Source organism: Perca flavescens, chromosome 13 (genome assembly GCF_004354835.1).
Source record: "Perca flavescens isolate YP-PL-M2 chromosome 13, PFLA_1.0, whole genome shotgun sequence".
Lineage (NCBI taxonomy): Eukaryota > Metazoa > Chordata > Actinopteri > Perciformes > Percidae > Perca > Perca flavescens.
In genome coordinates this window covers 26830153-26848868 of record NC_041343.1, presented here as the reverse complement: position 1 = coordinate 26848868, position 18716 = coordinate 26830153, and the positions used below count along the sequence as shown (strand labels likewise).

The following is an 18716-nucleotide window of genomic DNA, read 5'->3' as shown; positions in this document are numbered from 1 at the left end:
TTCAGCACTTTAACTGTTTTAAAAGTTGGCACTTTAATGCAGGCGCGCTTTGATAAACAGTTAGAAAGCAATGTTTTCAGACAAGCCCCATTTGTCGGTGGCAAGCATCTCCCTCAGAAGTGTTTTTAAAAAGCATACTGTATGTTTCCTCCAGCACAGCTTTTCAGTCTCCGCAAGGTGCAATCCCTGCTTCTGTTTCCCTGGATTCCAGTAGTCTTCGGTCTTATTATAAGTGTTCTACGTTGTAACTATTCCTGGTCTGTCTGCGATTTGTCTCTGTTTAGTGCACTATTTGGATCTGATATAAAATCAACCTAATCAAAGCATTCAGTGTCTTTGTTGGCATTTGCAGCAAGCTGATGAGTGTCAAACGCAGACAGAGATGCAATGGAATGCTATTTTAGCAAAAGGCCTGCTTTGAATCTAATAAACGATCAAATATGTCTGAATGAACCACAAAAGGTTTTTTGCAAGTTCTATTAAGATTATGACACCACGGAGTAAAAGAAAGTGCCAATATTCTTCATAGAATATACCAACATACTTATTTTTTTTTACATGCGGTAGTAACATGCGGTTCAAAATCCCCCAATTTTCTTTCCTCTTGACCAGCTGTGTTGCTGACAGAACTGGTGAAGCAGTTTGAACAAGCAGCAGCACAGATGTAACATCTATGGAGACATGAAGGACGTTTAAGACCGAGTGGAAGTATGCTTCAAACCAAGTGCTTGTTAGTTGTCATCCAACAGTATCTAAAATCCCCTTTCTGAATTATGCATCCGGCAATCATGTTCACTTTTCTTTGTCATGCATCTGGTGGACATCAGAACACTGTCTGCAATTACTATGGATCATTGTTGATCATTGGGGGACATTAGGAGTTATAGGACTAGGGCTAAAATGTAAAAAAAAAAAGGCCACCTCATTAAACTACATTTAAAAAATCATCAAACCATGTCGGTGAATATGTCATTCATACCACGCCATTGCAACCCTGAACACTGAACACTGTTTCTTTGTTTAAACTTAACTTGAGTTGTTGCCATGCAAAACATTCCTTTTGTACATAGATGGTCGAGTGTTTTGCCAAGTCATACACTGTTACATCAGGACTGCTGCACAATTATTTCCTCTTGATAGTTTGTCTTTTCTACACACCAAAGCTCCCTATAGCACATGATAATAGTCTTTGCCATATCTCCTCAAGCAGTAGTCACCCTCCCCTCTGAGTGGAACGTCCAGTGTGTGCAGTGGAAAGTGTATTTGTGTGTGTGTAAGCTTATGTTTATCTCTGCACTGCCTTTGGTTCCCCTTTGATTTCCCTTAAGCCTTATGTCTTTTGTCATGTTCTGGTCTTCTGAATGCTTGCTTATGGGTGTCAATTGTTTTCTCCCCCCTCACCCCCTGCCCCCGCTCCCTCCCTCCCTGCCTCCTCCCCCATTTCTCCTTTATTTGCATGCTGTTCCTCCTGTTCCACACCTCCCTCCGCAACTGCCATGTCCTCTCCTTGTGTGCTCAGACACTGCGCCCAGCACTGAACCTGCAGCTCATGGTTGGTATCTTTCCTCTTTATGTCTCTCTTTTTACTTGTATCCTTTCTCTACAGCATGCCTACTTTTACTGTTGCACAGTTGACAGTTGTGCTAGGCTGCCCAGCCTGGAAATGTCAGCTGTGTGCCTGGTGTCAGTCATTTATTGATTCAACTGAGCTGTCTCTTAATGCCACAGAGCACCTGCCAAGTAACAGTCAAGCTACAATTAATTTGTGTTGCATTAATTATGCCACAAAAATGTTGACTTAACTTACTGTCATTGCATAAAGACATGCATAGTAGTAAAGCTTCTCATTCTTCTCGCTGGAACTGCACTTGTGAAATGGTTTCAGAAACCAACCAATTACAGTGGTTCCCTGAAGGTGCCACAGAGGAATAAAGCCCACTCTGAGGCCACGACTGATTATATCAAACAGCATAAAATGATTCTGTGTGGAGGCAAAAATAGACCTCATTTACTCGTTGTCATTAACTCGAATGAAGATGATACACATCATTTTCTCATTTTGCCTAATTTGCATCCCTTTTTTCATTATTTTGTTGCAGCAGATTCACAATTTGTGTGATCAAATTCATGAACGCTACTATTCTATTAAGCATGTGCTTGCTTCTCCTCCATCAGGACATTTTAAACTGACCTCCTTCACCTCCGCTAGATAATGGTCGAGTTATAGGGGCCTGTGCAACATACAATGAGCCATGGGCCCCCTGTTTGTGGGGTATTTAGTTAAACACATTTCTATTTAGGAATTTACATCACATGAGGTTTCATATTGGCCAACCAAGAAGAACCTTTGGGGCCCCTGATGGCCTGAGACCCCAGGCCATCAAAAAAAAAATAGGCATTTACCAGGATGCTAATCCAGCCTTGCTTGCCATAAAAAAAGTCATGTTTACATGGTTTTATTCTTTTCTTTCTTTTAGTTTCTTTTCAATTGATGGTCAGATTTTATCAAAATAAAAGATCGGGCCAGGCAGACTCAGGGCTTGCTGAGGCGTGTGAGGTGTAAACAACTCAAGTGTCTCACAGATATCAGAGCAGCCATCTTATCTTTGTAAATATTAAAGTTTGATCACTCACAGTTACCAGGGGGATCAGTTTTATTATAAAAGTGGTAGAGACATTTGAGATGGGCAGGTTTTTTCTCTTTCTCATGCAATTTCAATTATATTTAAACTTGAGTGAGGGGTCCATTGATTATATGATTTGTAAACATTTAAAAACAAGTTTGTAAATCGTCAATAAACATTATTTGGATGGCTATTATAAAGTTGCTGATTATAATCTATTAATGGTTACTTTACTTTACTACATTATTTAGATATTATCAGTGTTCAAGTAAACCAAACAATCATTTATTTTTAACTTAAATTAATTATGTTTTTATAGATCACCCAAAACAATTATTGGGTCCAAATTAATGTTACTTTATGCTTTATAAACCGCTTAGCAATCATTAACTAATGATTATAAGTATTATTTCCAACTTTATAATCGCCATCCAAATAATGTTTATAGATTGTTTACGCAACACTTGTTAACCATTAACAAATATTAACTATCTAAATTTTTAAACTAATTATTTCATATTAGACTAAACTAATGATGAAATAACAAATTATAACATTACTAGTAATCAGTGAACATTCTACATCATTTCATTTTTAATACAGTAAAATAACTATTGACTAAAGTTTTATTAACCATCAATTAACCATTCATTAATGATGGCTATTATAAAGTGTTACCAAATGTTATGATTTTCAATGGGGATGAGGGTGAAAACTAAAAAATAATACCTATGTGGTGATAAAACAGAAAGATAAGTGGGTTGTGTGTTGGCTTCACATATTGGACATTATTCTCACCATCCCATTTTCGTGCAATATCAGCGAGTATAGAGGATCAGATTAGATTGTGAAGCACCTTTTTGCATCAAAGCAAAAGCAAATAAAAACAATTTGCTCATAATTCTTTAAGATAGTACGTTCGTCTTAATACCTAACATGTTTCAAAACTATTTTCTAATTTATGCATGCATGAATTTAATTAATGATGTCATCAGCATAAATTGGCATGTGTAATACATCACGGCGATGGTGGTGGGAAAGGAGGATGTTGAAGTGCCTCCTGACATGGTGTTCCCTTCATGTGTCAGACAGACACGCCTGCAGCCGCACTCAGTTTCTCTCCCTGTGAATGATGTTGCCAGCTTGTATTGACCAGGCAACAGATGCTTTATTCTCCTTTTTGTTGGATGGCTTCTCAACATTTATGAGTTTTTGAATGGTTGCTCCAGATGTCTCTGTCCCAGCATTTTTTTTTTTTTTATGAAAATTATTAACTGAAGTAATGCGCCATGAATATATTTACTGTGTATGAACTTGAAGATTCACTAGACTAAATGCAATTAACAGCAGCTGCATAGAATTAAGATTGTGGAAATTACAAGGCCAGTGAAAAGTTGCATCAAGCATCTTAAGATTTCCCTTTTAAATACAGTAAGAAAAAACTAGACATAACATCCCTTCAAATGCCCTAACTGAATTCCCTTTTGCCAAAATAAATTAATAAGACAGTGTGAAGCAAACGTACAGTATGAATTTAGCTGCTAAAAGTGACTTTCTAGATTTTGATAAAAGTAAAAAAATCTATAATATTAAACTTTTCACATACTTTTCACTTGCAGCGCAGTAGGCTAGTGAAGTTCATATTTGATGATTTAGCACTTGGTGATTGTTGTTCAATGCCAATGCAGACAGTAGTGTGCTCTTTATAATTATAATATTTAACTTTATTTGTATAGCACCTTACGTACAAGAAATCCAGCACAAAGTGCTTTACAGTACAATGAGGAAATTACTTATAGTCAGGGCTTTAAATTAACAACCGCCAACCTGCCAAATGCGGGTAAAAATTAACTTTGCACATAACATTGTGAAGTTACTAGCCAATTTGGCTCGTGATGAATGAAGTCTGTTTGAATCGGCAGGCTGCAGTAACGGTGCGACAAATCGGTGTTGCCAGATTGTGTATAATGTATGAATAATCTTACCTAGCAACAATGCTTATAGTACTCATCCTACATTTCCCATGAACACTATGTCGTGACGTGTCATACAACTGTTGGCTACGTGCTTAGCATGCGTGGTATCGATTACGAGCTACACTGAAACGGAAAAACGGACAAGACGAATGAAACGGCGTGAAACAAACCAGAGGAGGTCAAATTAAAGTAAAGTTAGTTAGGAAAAACAAAAATGTGGCTAATGGAAAGTCTGATTGGCTGGTAACATAAAAACAACTCCCAGCCATGTTGGCTGGTAATCATTTAAAAGCCCTCCATATATAGCATTAATGTAGTCCGTGGCAATGTATCAACGTTCCAGTATTGACCGTTCCAGCTCAGAATCTATTCAAACCAAAAAAGTTTTGATGCTTCTATTAACTTTTGCAATTCTCCAAACAAATCACTTATTCACCTCCTTAAATAGCCTTCATTTTAAAAATGATAGTTAATTCTCTACAGCGGCTGTAATGCATATATTTATAATAACAATGTATCACACAACAATGTGAAAACAATATGAAAAGGGTCCCTCGTAGTGATGAACCTGCAGACAATTATCAACTGAATCTGCCACAGTTTCAGCTCAGTGTTTAATGTTTTGGTTCACGCTTATTGCTCTCATAGTGTCTTTTCCAGCTGCATCTGGCAGCTGTTTCCAGCAAAAAAGCTGATGAACCCAGTGTACACTACCTGCTCAGCATCAAACAGCAGACAGACACAGTTAGAGACTAGCTGCTAAAACATAGTGGAGCATTTAGCTGCCAAAGAGACAGGTATTTCCCTCAGGAGTTGATGGAGATCAAAAAACAGAGTTAGAAGAGAGTGAACATCAGACTTACATTTACCAAGTGGCCAGAAACACTTGAAATAAATGATAATGTTGCTCTGTAACTGCTAGATGTGTAACTAAGCAACTGTTTGATAACAAGTTTGTTGTATCAATTTCAAAGGTGATGGTGATATGTTGATGTTGTGTTTTGTGTGGCCAGTAAAATCAGGTCTGCAGGTTCAAGTACATTAGTAAGTGGAAATGCTAAAGAGGTTTTGACAGCCTGTCACTTGTTTGACTTTGTTTACTGTACATCTTACAGTAGATGTGAAAGGAGCAGGTGTCAGATCTATCCTGTTACATTACTGAGTGTTTAAGCAGCCCACTGCCAGTCTGAATGCCAAGTGACATTAATAACTGCATTTTCATGTACATCATTGTGATTTGTTTAAAAGAAAAATGATATTCAGTTACAGTATTTCCCTCATGAAATATTTATGAAGGGCAAAAGAACATGGGCTTAAACCAGATGAATTGATTTTCACGGCGGATTGATGGAGATGGGATTTCATTAATATGCATACACGATTTTGTGAATGAACCTTAGTGAAGGGTTCAGGTGTTACCAAATATTTAAATATAATTAACACTCAATTATTCTACAAGGCTTATGCTGATGTGAAATCGGGCTTTTCAGTGGAAATAGACTCTTTTTTTTTTTTTATCCCAGCTTACAAATCATGTTTTGACCTGTGAAATGTTTTTTTTTGTTCTTCTAAATGCAACAACCAGACGCACGACAAAGGCACACTACAGAGCCTTCAAACATTTCATAATGTAGACATAACCTTAAATACAAGCTCGCCACATATCGATCACATTTTCTGCATCAAATCAATCCTGCTCAGTTATTCTTGAAGGTTAAAACTGCTTTGTTCTGAAAATAGCACTGTACCTTTTTTTTTTTTCTTCCTCCAGGAGATAAAACCATAAATCCAGCCACTGTACAGAGGTTAGCAACAATGATCTTACTGGAAGAACGAGAATGGAATGTTGACAAGACATCATTTACTTTAAATGTATTCAAGGTCAGCATTTAGACATACATTTAATTCAAATACAGCTCAAGTGGTTGCACCCTGTTCATTTTAACAACCCAGAGGTGCACACCCATTTAAGCCAATCTCTCTCTCTTTGCAAAAGATACCACACATGCAAATATGTCCTCACATGGCTCTTCCTCTGTAGCCTAAAGCATGCAGTGCTCATGCCACTGTTGCAATACTCAAGCTTGGTTATTATGATTGATTATAAATCATTTTGAAAATGTAATTTTTCAAATTCCCTGTATTGCTTGTTGTAGTGCAATACTTTGAGGTAAAAGTTATTTCACTTTAAAGCCGTTATAATCAATATTTTCATGAAATAAAATGTATGAAATGGCAATGTGGAAGGAGTTGCTCCTAGTGACGAACCTACAGAGAATGATCAGCTGAATCTGCAGCTCCCTTCTGCTTTACAGAGCTTTATAGTGAGTTTCAGCTGATTGTTAAGTTTTCAACAATTTTACTGTTGTTGTTCACTCTGACCACTCTCATAGCGTTGTGTTTTCGGTCGCAGCAGTCAGCTGTTTTCAGCTGAGCAACTCTAAAAACGTGTTCCGCATCAAATATTCAGACATTTAGCAGCTATAGAGCCAGATATTTCCCTCAGAGATCAAGAACAGAGCTGGAGAGAGTGAATATTAGACTTCCATTAACCAGGTGGACAAACATGACTCCTAATGAATGATACTGTTGCTCTGTAACTGCTGGATATGTAAATAAGCAACTGCTTGCTAATACGTTTGTAATATCCACCTAAAAGTTAATGATATGTTGATGTTGTTGTTCACAACTTCATTCAGCTGCCCTAAAGTGGCCAAAAACAATTAATTGCAGCTTTAACAAGTTTGTGCACTCAGTAGTCTGCAGATTGCTGGAAATGCCTTTTGTTATGTGATTTTGTGCAAAATGTACAAAGGCATTGAGTGTACGTTAAATCCTGCTGGCAATCCCTGTCCTGTTGACAAAAAAGTCACCAAGTGTGTTGCCACCATACTGATAAGTTAAGTGACAAATGCCTTTCAGCAGCTGGCTGACATAATTTAATATTTTAAACAACCACTGCTGTCTTACCTTGGCGTAAAAACTGGACAGGAACAATTCCGAAACACCAGCGATGTACATTGTACATGTTTTTGTACATTCCAAACCTAAGCGGTTGTTGATCACTTGCGGCCTACGGGCGGGTTAAGAGAAGTGAGTAGTCAGCAGTCAATCCCCCTCTAGCTCAGCCAGGAGAGTTTGCGCCCCATGTAGGCCGAGTCCTTGGCAGCGTCCCGGGTTCGAGTCCGGGCCTTTGCCCTTTGCTGCATGTCGTCCCCCTCTCTTTCTTTTTGCTTTCCTGTCTTCAAGCTATCCTGTCAATCAAAGGCCATAAAAGCCAAAAAATTATCTTAAAATAACAAAAACAAAGTAGGCTTATGGATCCATTAGTATGCAGGGTAAGCTGCAGACATATACACACACAGACACAGCCGAATGCAAGGCGGCCGGCGGAGATAACAAACAGGAAAGTCATAAATATCAATCAAGCACTGTCTGTACATACCCACACAGTCCTGGGGAGAGGTCTGATCAACCAGTCATTCGTGTGGCTGTCCAGCCTGAATACAATACAGACGGTAGTTCAGTACGTAGTGAATCACTTTGTTATGACATGGATTCCGAGCCCTGATTGAATGAATATTGACAGTGCTGAGTCATGACTGGCCATGCAACGATAATAACATCAGTAGCAAATGTCCCCAGAAGTGGAGAGGGTCATTAGGTAGGCTCGAGGAAGCTATGAAAATAAAGAATCAACTCAACAAAACTGTAACAATACTTTCATAGCTGTTTAATATGCCTATATTGGGACACATAGGTCTGATACCATGGAAACACAGCCGCAGCTTATGATAATTATAATACATAAGTTCAGAAGAAAGAAGGTTAATAAGTTGCACTAACAATAGTCAATATTACTGAGAGCTCTGACTAACTGGCATACTTGGCATGCCGCGGAGGTAATAAAGGGCTTTTATATAAATGCAGCCATTTATAAAATTAGCCAATTAATAATGTTAGCTGTAGCTACAGGGGCAATTACATGCTAACAGGAAACCATATCCTACAGTTAGCTGGTTACTGTAAAACCTGTGTTTACATGTAGCTGGTAAAACTCAACATCATAGTGTAGGATTGTCGTATTAGACTGCATTAGTTTTCCCCACAGGAGTTAGGCCTATACTGTAGTGCTTTAACTTGTTCTGCAACACAATTCAACATCATCTGGCTATGTCCAGTGTTGGGCAGTTAAATATGCGCAAGGTAGCTTATTTTGAGGTTGTTTGGCAATCAATTATCACTCTACCAGTGGAGCTGCTCAGTGGCCAGCAGATCAGACTGTGGTTGTGCTGGGTATGAATGTGTGTGAATGGGATCAGGGTGTTCCTGCAAAAGAGAGGCTGTGTGCAGTGAACCTTCCGTGAATAACTTCCCAACCCAAGCCTTTGTGTTTTTTATTTTGTATTTATTGCTGTCTTCAGTGTGAAAACCCGGGGAACGTGGTTGGACCCTGTGAGCCCCTCATTGTCAACACCATTGCTGACTGTATAACTGTTAAAAAACAAACTTTATTTGTGATTATTTTCAGCTCAGTCAATTCAGAAAACTAAGTGCATTTCAGTTATTGCTCCTTCCTTCAAGTGTCATTTACAATTATGATTCATAATTTGGGTGTCAACGGGGCACTCTCCAAAACTCCCAATCTATTTGAGAAATGCTAATTCATGACTCTATATCCGTGCCCAGTGTGTGACACCAAGTCAGAGCCTGTTAGAACAAACATCAGCGCTGACCGCCTGGCTCCCCATATCCTCTCAAATGTTGTTGCCATGGTGATGGCCCGCTTGTCGTGACTAAAAGAGAGAAGAAGCTGAGACGCTATTGAGCTCGAAGGCTCTTCCCGAGATTGACCATTTCCCTCTGAAATAGGCCAGGTACAGGGGATGAAGTGTGGAGGGCAGGCGGGAACAAATTAAACATGCGGCAGAAAAAGGAAGAGGCTCTGAGATGAGCTGCCAGACTGGAGAAGTGGGTGTTGAAATGTTGTGTTCTTATAGATTAAGCATTAGCTCTTATGCTGAAATGAGAGAGATGCCAAGAGACTGGAAAAACTCCAACATACTGACTGATTTTATTATGCATGTGGATAAACATCACTGCACTTCAGGCTCTCGGAAGCTCTTGTGGCACAAAGTCGTTTTCACTCGTGAGACCCACAGAGTTAAAGGCGCTCATTCGAAACAAAAGCTACAGAAAGAGCTGCGTAAATGCTCACACAGTAGAATGAGCTAAAGCTATACCAACTCATAGAATAAAGGAGGGAATAAACACGTTGATTACAAAGCCTTTCTCACTTACTTACCAAAACAATCTTTATCAGAGCAAAAAAATCCTCCTTAAAAACAACATTACACTTTAGCACTTGATATTTAGAAATGTCAAATGCCCACAACATGATTCCACAACAAATCACTCCAAATTTTACACAGTAAGGTTGGTTACTACAAAGAAAAATAGATTTTAAAAGGAATTTAGTATTTATGCACAAGAGTTATGTTAAGTTTTCAAACCACATTCAGACCAATGTGAATGGAGACATGATTCTAGAAAATATCATTAAAAGTGAAGCAATTAAATATTAAGAGAAGTTCAGACCTCTTTTGGTGGCATGGAAGAAAATTCTTAGAAGGGTGGGATTACGTATTGAGAGATTTGTGACTACAGAACCTCTATAACTGCCAGAATATTAGAAATACTGAAATCACATGCTAAAGTATACACTGTTTATTTTTGGTAATAGTGCATAGAACAGTAAACCGTGCTTGCACCTGCAGATATGAATCAGCGTAACTGTGAAACATTTTAAAGATAAGATTTCCAGAGCATCCAGTAAAAATGTTTCCACGAGGATTTATTACTTCCCATGTGTTTCTGAGCAACAGCCATTGCGCCAATGTCCACTATTTTTGGCAGTTTTGTCCAGCTCCATCGTGGGACAATATAGTGGCCATCAACACCACACTTATAGTAATAATCAGGGCTTTGCTTTGTGGATGATTATTTAGTCACACTGTGGCACATGTATTTAATTTGTTATTTAATCACTGCTTAGCACTTTTAGTTAGACACTAACTACATCTTGTTGCTCTGTGCTTGTGACATGGGCAATGACAATAAAGTTGAATCTGATCTAAAATTTTCTTTGTCGTCATGTTACCTGCATGAGGTAAATTAACTCCCTGTAGCCCTGTTTCTAAAAAAATGCACGTGCTCCGCAGGTCAGAGACTGCATTTTGGTGTTAGATGTTCACGCAGCGTTTGCAATTCTCAGCTTACTTCTGTCTCCTCACTCTTAATTAAAAGCCATGCTGGTGGAAGATTTCAGTTGCTTTTGCTGATGGCTAGCTGCAATGACTAATTTCCCATCCGGAGAGGTGAGAGCCTCTGGAAAGGACACACCTGCCAACACGCTGTCAGCAAGCATGTGAAAGTAGTGGGATAATTGAGCCACGCTCAGAGATCTAATAGTGGAGAGGAATGGAGCAGTTTAATGGCCCTTTTGCTCACAGCAGGATTATGGCAGATAAAGCACAGGACCTTTCTCTCGAATCCAAGGACTAAGGCTGTCACATTTGGTTGTCATTAATGAGACAAGGCATTCATTAAATGTGCCAAATTACCGTTGGGTATTGTAAGTGCAGCAAATGTAGCAATTGTTTCTTTAGACTTTTGTTGATGGCTGCATGTGTAAGCCAACTTAGGAAAGTATTTTGTAGAGGAGAAGTTTATGTCTGTGGTGTGTTATTAATGTGTGCGATCCACGTCTGTATTGTGTATGTACATGCATGGTTTCTATGCTGAGTATGGAAACATTTGGGAAAGACGTGTTTAAAAATTTGGGCAACACTTCAAATGCTGTCCTTATGACTTGAAGAATGAGTCCTTGCAGACCTCAGAGACAGCAGGTGATCTTGGGTCGACTGACTTTCAAAGGGACAGATGGCATTGCCAACGTCACACACTGCCTGACAATCTGGTAGGTTAAAGGGACACAGTGGCAGGTTTTTGACAGCCAGATCATTTGTTTGATGATTGTGTGCATACAAAATCATTTTTTTGGTTTGGCGATGATGATATGTTTATGGCCTTGGTTGAACCTGAAACCCGATGATCCTGATTTTATAGAATTAGCGTGAAAGAAAGCCCTTTTTCTCACATAACGGTGGAATCAGAAGAACCTGTATCCAGTGATAAAGTTAGTTTCTCCAATGTCAGTCAAGGATAAATGTCCAAATATCTGCTTAGAATTCAAATAAAAAGATGCTCCTGAAAATGTCAGATCTCGCCCTGTAGTCATTACATTTTTTCATTACAGATATTTTCTTAAGTATCAGAAGTAGTTAGTTAAAGAGCTAACAGGAACTGCTGGGAGTGGCAGCTAATTTGCCTAACTCTCACTGGTGCAAATTCACCAACATGTAAAGAAGTATAAAATCGGACTCAGGTGTGACTGAGTCTGTATGGCAATAATGTCATTCCTGTTAACAATACACAAAGCATGATGGAAACTAATAAATCAGTGACAAAACCTAGGAAAATTTGCTTTTCATTTCTTTATCTTGTTTTCTGCACTTTTATATGTTTGAGATTAGCACTAATCTATCCATTTTATTTAGATAAGTGTTCTGTGTTGAAAACCTGCAGAGAAAAAGCCCATCCAATATACTGTTGCATATAATGTTTTATTTTCATAAAGGTGTAATCAGACATATTCAGTACCAGTAAACATGACAACCTATTATGAAATCATGACATGTCATGTTAAGACTATACCATAAGCCTGTGAATAAGAGAATGAAAACAGCACATACAGATGAGAGTTGAAAGAGTTAAAGGATTTTTGTTCACACTTTGCAGCATTAGCACAGAAGCTGTATTTCCCGGGTCCACGCTGGTCAACAAATACGTGGAATGTCTGAAAAGTGTTTTTCTGAAATGGAAAGACAGAATTTTATGAATTGTCTTTGGAGGGCAGAGATGAGGTGGGTAGGTCACCTTAGAAAAAATTATAAAATGGAGTTTTGAAATTGTTTTGCGCATTGAATGCATCATGATGAGGAAGTGGAAACCAGTTTCAGCCCTTTAGAAAAGAAAAGGTTTGAGTAAAAGTGCTTTTTAATTATGAGAAGTCCATTATAGAATTCTACATCAGTGCCAATATGGGATCTCTTTATTTAAGATATGTGTGCACACAGAAAATAGATGTGATTGTATTTTGAGGCTGGCACTCAGTGGCTTGAACCTGTCTGTGGGGCTTTCTTCATATGAGGCGCATATGCTGCATTAATTAGTTTCAGACTCACAGCCGAGTATGGCAGGTGACAAACCTCTTCCTCCTCTCATAACTCACCTCCTGCTGAAAGTTAAGTGAACCTCTAACGTTCCGTCTGGCTTTCACATGATGAAATAGGCAAGGAAGTGTTGAAATAGACAGGGAAGTGTAATCAGTAGTGATTTTTCTCCTCACCTGTGACATCTGAGATCTGATGTGTTTAATCAGCCTGTGTTAAAAAGTTTGAGCAGGTTAACAACAGACACACCTTTTTATGTGCCTTGTTGAGTTGTGGAGTTCTACTTTTGGAGTCCAAAGTTCTCACCACTGGCAGCTGACCCATCATAACCCTTGTACAGTAGTCATATATTGAGCAGATATAAGTGCCAGGCTAAACCCCAAGTCCATCCTCCATATCCTCCATCCAAACTTCATGCTACATTTTTTTTTTTTTTTTTTTTTTTTTTTACTGCATATCAGAAATTGACAAATGAAAATATTTCACTGTTATGTCTGTGGGCGGCTGTGGCTCAGGTGGTAGAGCGGTCCTCTACCAAGTGGAAGGTCAGTTGTTCTATCCCTGGCCCTGCAGTCCCATGTGGAAGTGTCCTTGGGCGAGACACTGAATGGGCATGTTTATCTGATGAGAAGGTTGCTCCTTGTACCTTGTACGGCAGCCTTGGCCACAGTAGATGAATGGGGAATGGTTCCTGTACGTTAAAGCCCTTTGAGTAGTCGTTAAGACTAGAAAAGCGCTATATGAATGCAGTCCATATATATTTACTCTTTCAAATGTATATTCATTATTATACTTTTTCTGGTTAGATGTTCGAAATGACCTAATATTACTTTAATAGCGCTGTGTAATTCTGTACAATTTTCTAATGTCCTTTAGGCCACCAGATGCACACAAATTAGTGAAACAATTTCCCATGAATCCAAACTTCCTCAATCATCCCCATCTGTCAGCCAGCTCTGCTACCTCCTGAAATGGTAACACCTGCAGTCTCTCACCAACTGCTCTTACATTGTCTCTCACGAGCCCTTTACAAACCTCGCTAACAATGTAGCATATTACCAACAGTAATTCTATATAAAACGTGTTATTGCTGACAACAAATCATATGATGTTTACGTAATGTGTTAGTAATCGGCCCTTGAGGAAAAGTTATTAGTATACATCATCTCGGGACCATGATTGTCTGTACAAAATTGCCTGGCCATCCATCCAATAGAAATATTTTAGTGTGGGCCAACGTGGTAAACCCACATACTGCCCAATTATTGTCTGCACATTCTACAGTATATGCCCCAATTAGCCCACAATGTTTTGTCTTGGGTTAATAGACATAGCCATTTAATGGTTAAACATTTCTCAGATTCCATGTATTTTGTAAATATTCATATTGATTTATATGATAATGTTTTTTAGATCATAATTATCATGATTTGGATGATACTCTAAGCTTCAAGCAGGCAGACACGGCAGGTGGTGAGCACGAGGCAGGCATCATTTCTCAGTTTTAGTGGAAAAATAGGATCCCAAGGCACGTGACCTGCATGTTCCTTGTTTTATAATGCTCTTATTAGGTTCAGTGTTGCAATGACAGCAACTAAGTTTTGCAACTTTCATTCGAGTCAGTTGCACTGTTTTTGTCTGCTCGGCTGGGCCGGTGTTGGCATGGACGACAACAGGGCAGAGAAAAGAAAACTCAATTATGACTAGAGTTTGCGAGGACACAATTTTATTCACTAGGATGGGATATGGGTTACATCTTCCGCAAAAAAATAATAATCACATCTGAGAGGAAATTGAAATGGATTATCAATCGCCAGTGCAAAAGTAGCCCCTTTCTTCTCTCTTTTCCTCTCAGCAGATGTTTGCTTCCGAGGCTTTGGTCACTCTCTCTCGTGTCGTTTAATCAGTGTGGGCAGAAAGGGCTGGAATAAATGTTTTCCCAATTTGATGAAGCTCCAACCAGGGATTTGTCATTGCAATGATATTCATTTTAAAAGTCTATCAATAAACAATACCCTCGTAATCCCTGTAGATAGGACAACCCCAGTTGTGGGGATCATCCATTGTCACTGGCTTCACTCACTTTTAGCAGCTCTGATACAACTTCTGGCTATAATGTGAGCTGTATATGTGAAATACAGCAGATTTTCTTTCTCGTTTTTTCCTGACTCCATCCATGCATGTAAGCTGGTCTGAGTTTCCTTTGAGGTGAGGCTTGGATTAGAAGCCGACACCGTGCACTCAGCCCTGTTCAAGGATTTTATTATCACTGCTGGTTTTTGTCAGCGTTACTACACCTGGCGGAGATTGTACCGCAACACTGCTCCTCAAAGACGGAAAAATAGCATGACAATGAAGGCATACAGGGACCATGATAACAAAGAAAATATTCCGCTAGGCCTGCATCTTTACATAATGGCCAGATTCCATTTTCTTTCCTCTCGGCTCTGCAGCATTTACTGTCTGTGAGCAGCCACAATTTTTGCAACAAAGGTCAAACCTCACAGAGTCCTTTGTTGCACTTTGGAATGACCATGTTGTGCTGGCTCAGCAAAAATTAGGACCACACGAATTTGAAACAACCTCTTTTAACACACATTGTAGTTACCCTTATTTACGTAGCTGTGATTAACCAATTATATGCCATTTTTATATTTTATATATATATATATTAAACTAGTTCTTTTGAGACTTCCTGACATTGTTAACATAGATCCTTGTTTTCTCTGCTGGTAGCCAATCTTTATGCACAGTATGTGTGAGAGCATGCAGAGGAGTTATGTAGTCTAGCACTAACTAGAAAGTGCTGTAGCAAAAGAAAAGTGGCACAGCATAATTCATCTGCTTGTTGAAACCTTATGCCGTGTTTTTACTGCATGATACGGCGCTGCTCTGCTCAACTCACTTTTTTTTCCCCAAGTCATTTTCTCTTTTTGTCTTCCACTGCAGATAGTACCCACTCAGTGTAGGCGTGATTCTCAGCCAATCGCCATAGCTATCTCGAGTGAAACTGCCGTGACGTCATCTTCAACGCGAAACTCGCCAGATCCCTTCATCAACAACCAAACAGACGATTGTCTCCACTTTGGGAGTGAAAAAAAAATTGGCAAAAAATGTGCGGTCGCTATTGACGGTAGCTTGGCTATTTAAAAATTGTGGGTTTGTGCAGGATGTCCCCTGTTGCACTCGTGATTATACTCTCTGACCAATCATTGGTCTGCAGTGTTTTAACTCCACGTTCTATTATTAGCTCAGCTCAGTTGGAACCTAGACCAACACACTGCCCAGCTTTTGCTCCTGGGAAATAAAAAAAAGAGCAAGTCAAGCTGGACCATTCAGTGGAAAAGCAACATTGGAGACCTGTAATGCAGTACATTCCTCCATTTTGGACTCATTTTTATCACAGGTCAGCCTCGTCAAGACAAGTCTGCACGATGAAGTTCACCAAAGCTGAACTCTACGCAACTTTACTTTGACCTTGCAGTCTTGGGTTTGAATATTTTACACTGTGTAAACATCATATAGCTGCAATGAAAACCTGGAACAAGCTGATACACAATACCAGCCTGTTCAGAGTGCAATGTCTTGAAAACTTTTAGATGGATTGCCATTAAATGTGGTACGAACATTCATGTCCCCGTCAGGATGAACTGTAATAGCTTAAGGGATCACTTACCTTTTCCTCTAGCACCACCATCAGGTCAAAATTTCAAGTTGTCGACTTTGGTTTGGGACCAAATACCTGCAAAACTAATGACATTCCCGTCAACCTCATTTAACACTGTGAGCATGTTAGCATGATGATTTTAGTATTAACCTCAAAGCACCATTTACGTCTATAGTATAAGTAGCCAACGCTGCTGTTGACTCTTTAGTCTTGTTCCAACCTTAAAATAACTTGAGGAAATTAAGAAGAAAACCAACCTGGTTAAGGCATTAACAAAGTTGTTTGACTTGATAAACATAACCAGACCCTAACCATAGGGGTGACAGATAAAAAAAAAGCCTGTATGAATCATATGGGTTTTGATGTGCAAAACAGATGCTTGCTAAAGACACTGGCATTGTGTTTCCTGAATGCTGCAAAGTAGTGAAACATATAAGTTAAGGAAAAACTCAGAAGCAGCTCAACTCATTTCACATAAGTGAAGAAAGTTCGGGAGACTTATGACTTACACAGGAGCATTTAATGAACACTCAGTTGAGGAGACAATTAAGCAAGCAGTACAGTTGAACCACCATGTGTTATTTTGTAGTGCCGTCCCAACTCTCTGAAGTTCCTGTCTTCCTGAACATGTATTTAAACTCATGCTGGAGGCGTTACATTTAGCTGAACCTTTGAGGTAAACAAAGATATGGCAGCCGCCTAAACACAGATGCTAAAGCCTAGTTCAGCCTATCGTACCCTGACCTGTGACCTATGACCTGATGTTGTCTAAGCTTTCTCTTTAGTCTCATCATACCACAACATGGTGTTTCCAGAAATTCCACCACATATAAGTCTACAGTGAAAAAACTATGAAAAAAAGAGTGAAGCCGAATGTTGATTTTGGAAAATAGGTAGAATCAGTGAGGAAAGATATAAAAGGTGCGTGTAAACAGATCATCTCTGTGTACAACCTTGACCAGAGAATGTCCTGCAGTCTGTTTACTGCATGTATGCAAATGTAGCCATTGTCTCAGACTCTTTTTCCAGGATTAGCCCCTCATTTTCTTGGCACAGTTCCTTCACCCAGGGATGTCTCTGCTGTGTACACAGATCTACACAAAGCCCCCGATGTCATTTCACTGATACTATTCTGTCTCACAACACGAGGAGACACAGTCTCATCTGTTGTTATTATCACTATACCAAGAGCAGGGGAGGCACAGGGCTTGACTTAGGGAGTCAGTTTAATCGACGAGTTACATTTCTGGCACTTTCACCTTGACGAGATTTTTCTCTTTGTTACACTTAAACACAGTTTTACGTTTCGATGATGAGTTACGTCAAGAGTTTCTTTATAAGGAATACATCACTCATTGTCAGCCAGTAATGTTGTCCTTCTCTCTGTTCAAGTCAAAAGATTACATTTTCCAACGCAAGGGAATCCTCAGATGTCTGGGGTCAGGCTTAGAAAAATCATTCAACGTGAACACACGCAAATCAGGCTTCTGACCACCTTCCACATCCACAAGCATAAATCCTGGGGAGTTTTTCAGCCGTTTGAAATGGCAGAGGCTGGAGGCAGCTCAGTGACAGTGGGATGGGAGGAGAGTGTTGGTGTGTGTGTGTGTGTGTGGGGGGGCGTTGAAGGGGTTTGATAATCACACATGAGAGAAGAAAGGGCAGTCTGGTGGATGGAGAGAAGATCCTTCTCTTTTTTCTCTGAACACTGTCCCCATTAACAGGACTGATGTGCATCTCTGCAACAAGCTGCAAACTCATTTGGCCTAGGGAGCCATAGAGAGTCCTCAATGTGTTCGGATAAGTGACTCCTGAGACCACTAAAAGCCATTATTAGAAGGTGTTTATTGAGCTAGCCGTGGCCTAGATACAGCTTAATATCCTGAGAACCGTTATAGCCCATAATTATATTACATTTTGGATGAAAACTGACTGTGATTAGATAAATGATGAATAGCTCCATCAGAAGAAGAGAACAAAAAAGACAAGGTGCAAGGTTTCTTAGGAGATAATGCACTATTGGCTTATTTCTACAAGGAGTTGGAACATTTGCTTTCCTTCTCATGACCGTATTGCTTGGCACCGAAACATAGAATCCATTACATATATACAAAAATATATGTTACATGAGGATTAACAGAAACAAAAAAGAAAT

At 39.3% G+C, this 18716-nt stretch overlaps 1 protein-coding gene across 3 annotated transcripts in view; it reads left to right on the top strand.

Moving 5' to 3' along the window:
• cadm1a (cell adhesion molecule 1a) overlaps positions 1 to 18716 on the top strand; it is a 411265-nt gene that overhangs the window by 373277 nt on the left and 19272 nt on the right. For 2 of the 3 annotated variants that reach the window (XM_028595123.1, XM_028595122.1), the window contains one exon: positions 1520 to 1552. The exons of the other annotated variant lie outside the window; for it this stretch is intronic. In XM_028595123.1, coding sequence (XP_028450924.1) covers positions 1520 to 1552 — 33 coding nt within the window. The remainder of the gene's footprint in view (positions 1 to 1519; positions 1553 to 18716) is intronic. 3 annotated transcript variants of the gene reach the window in all.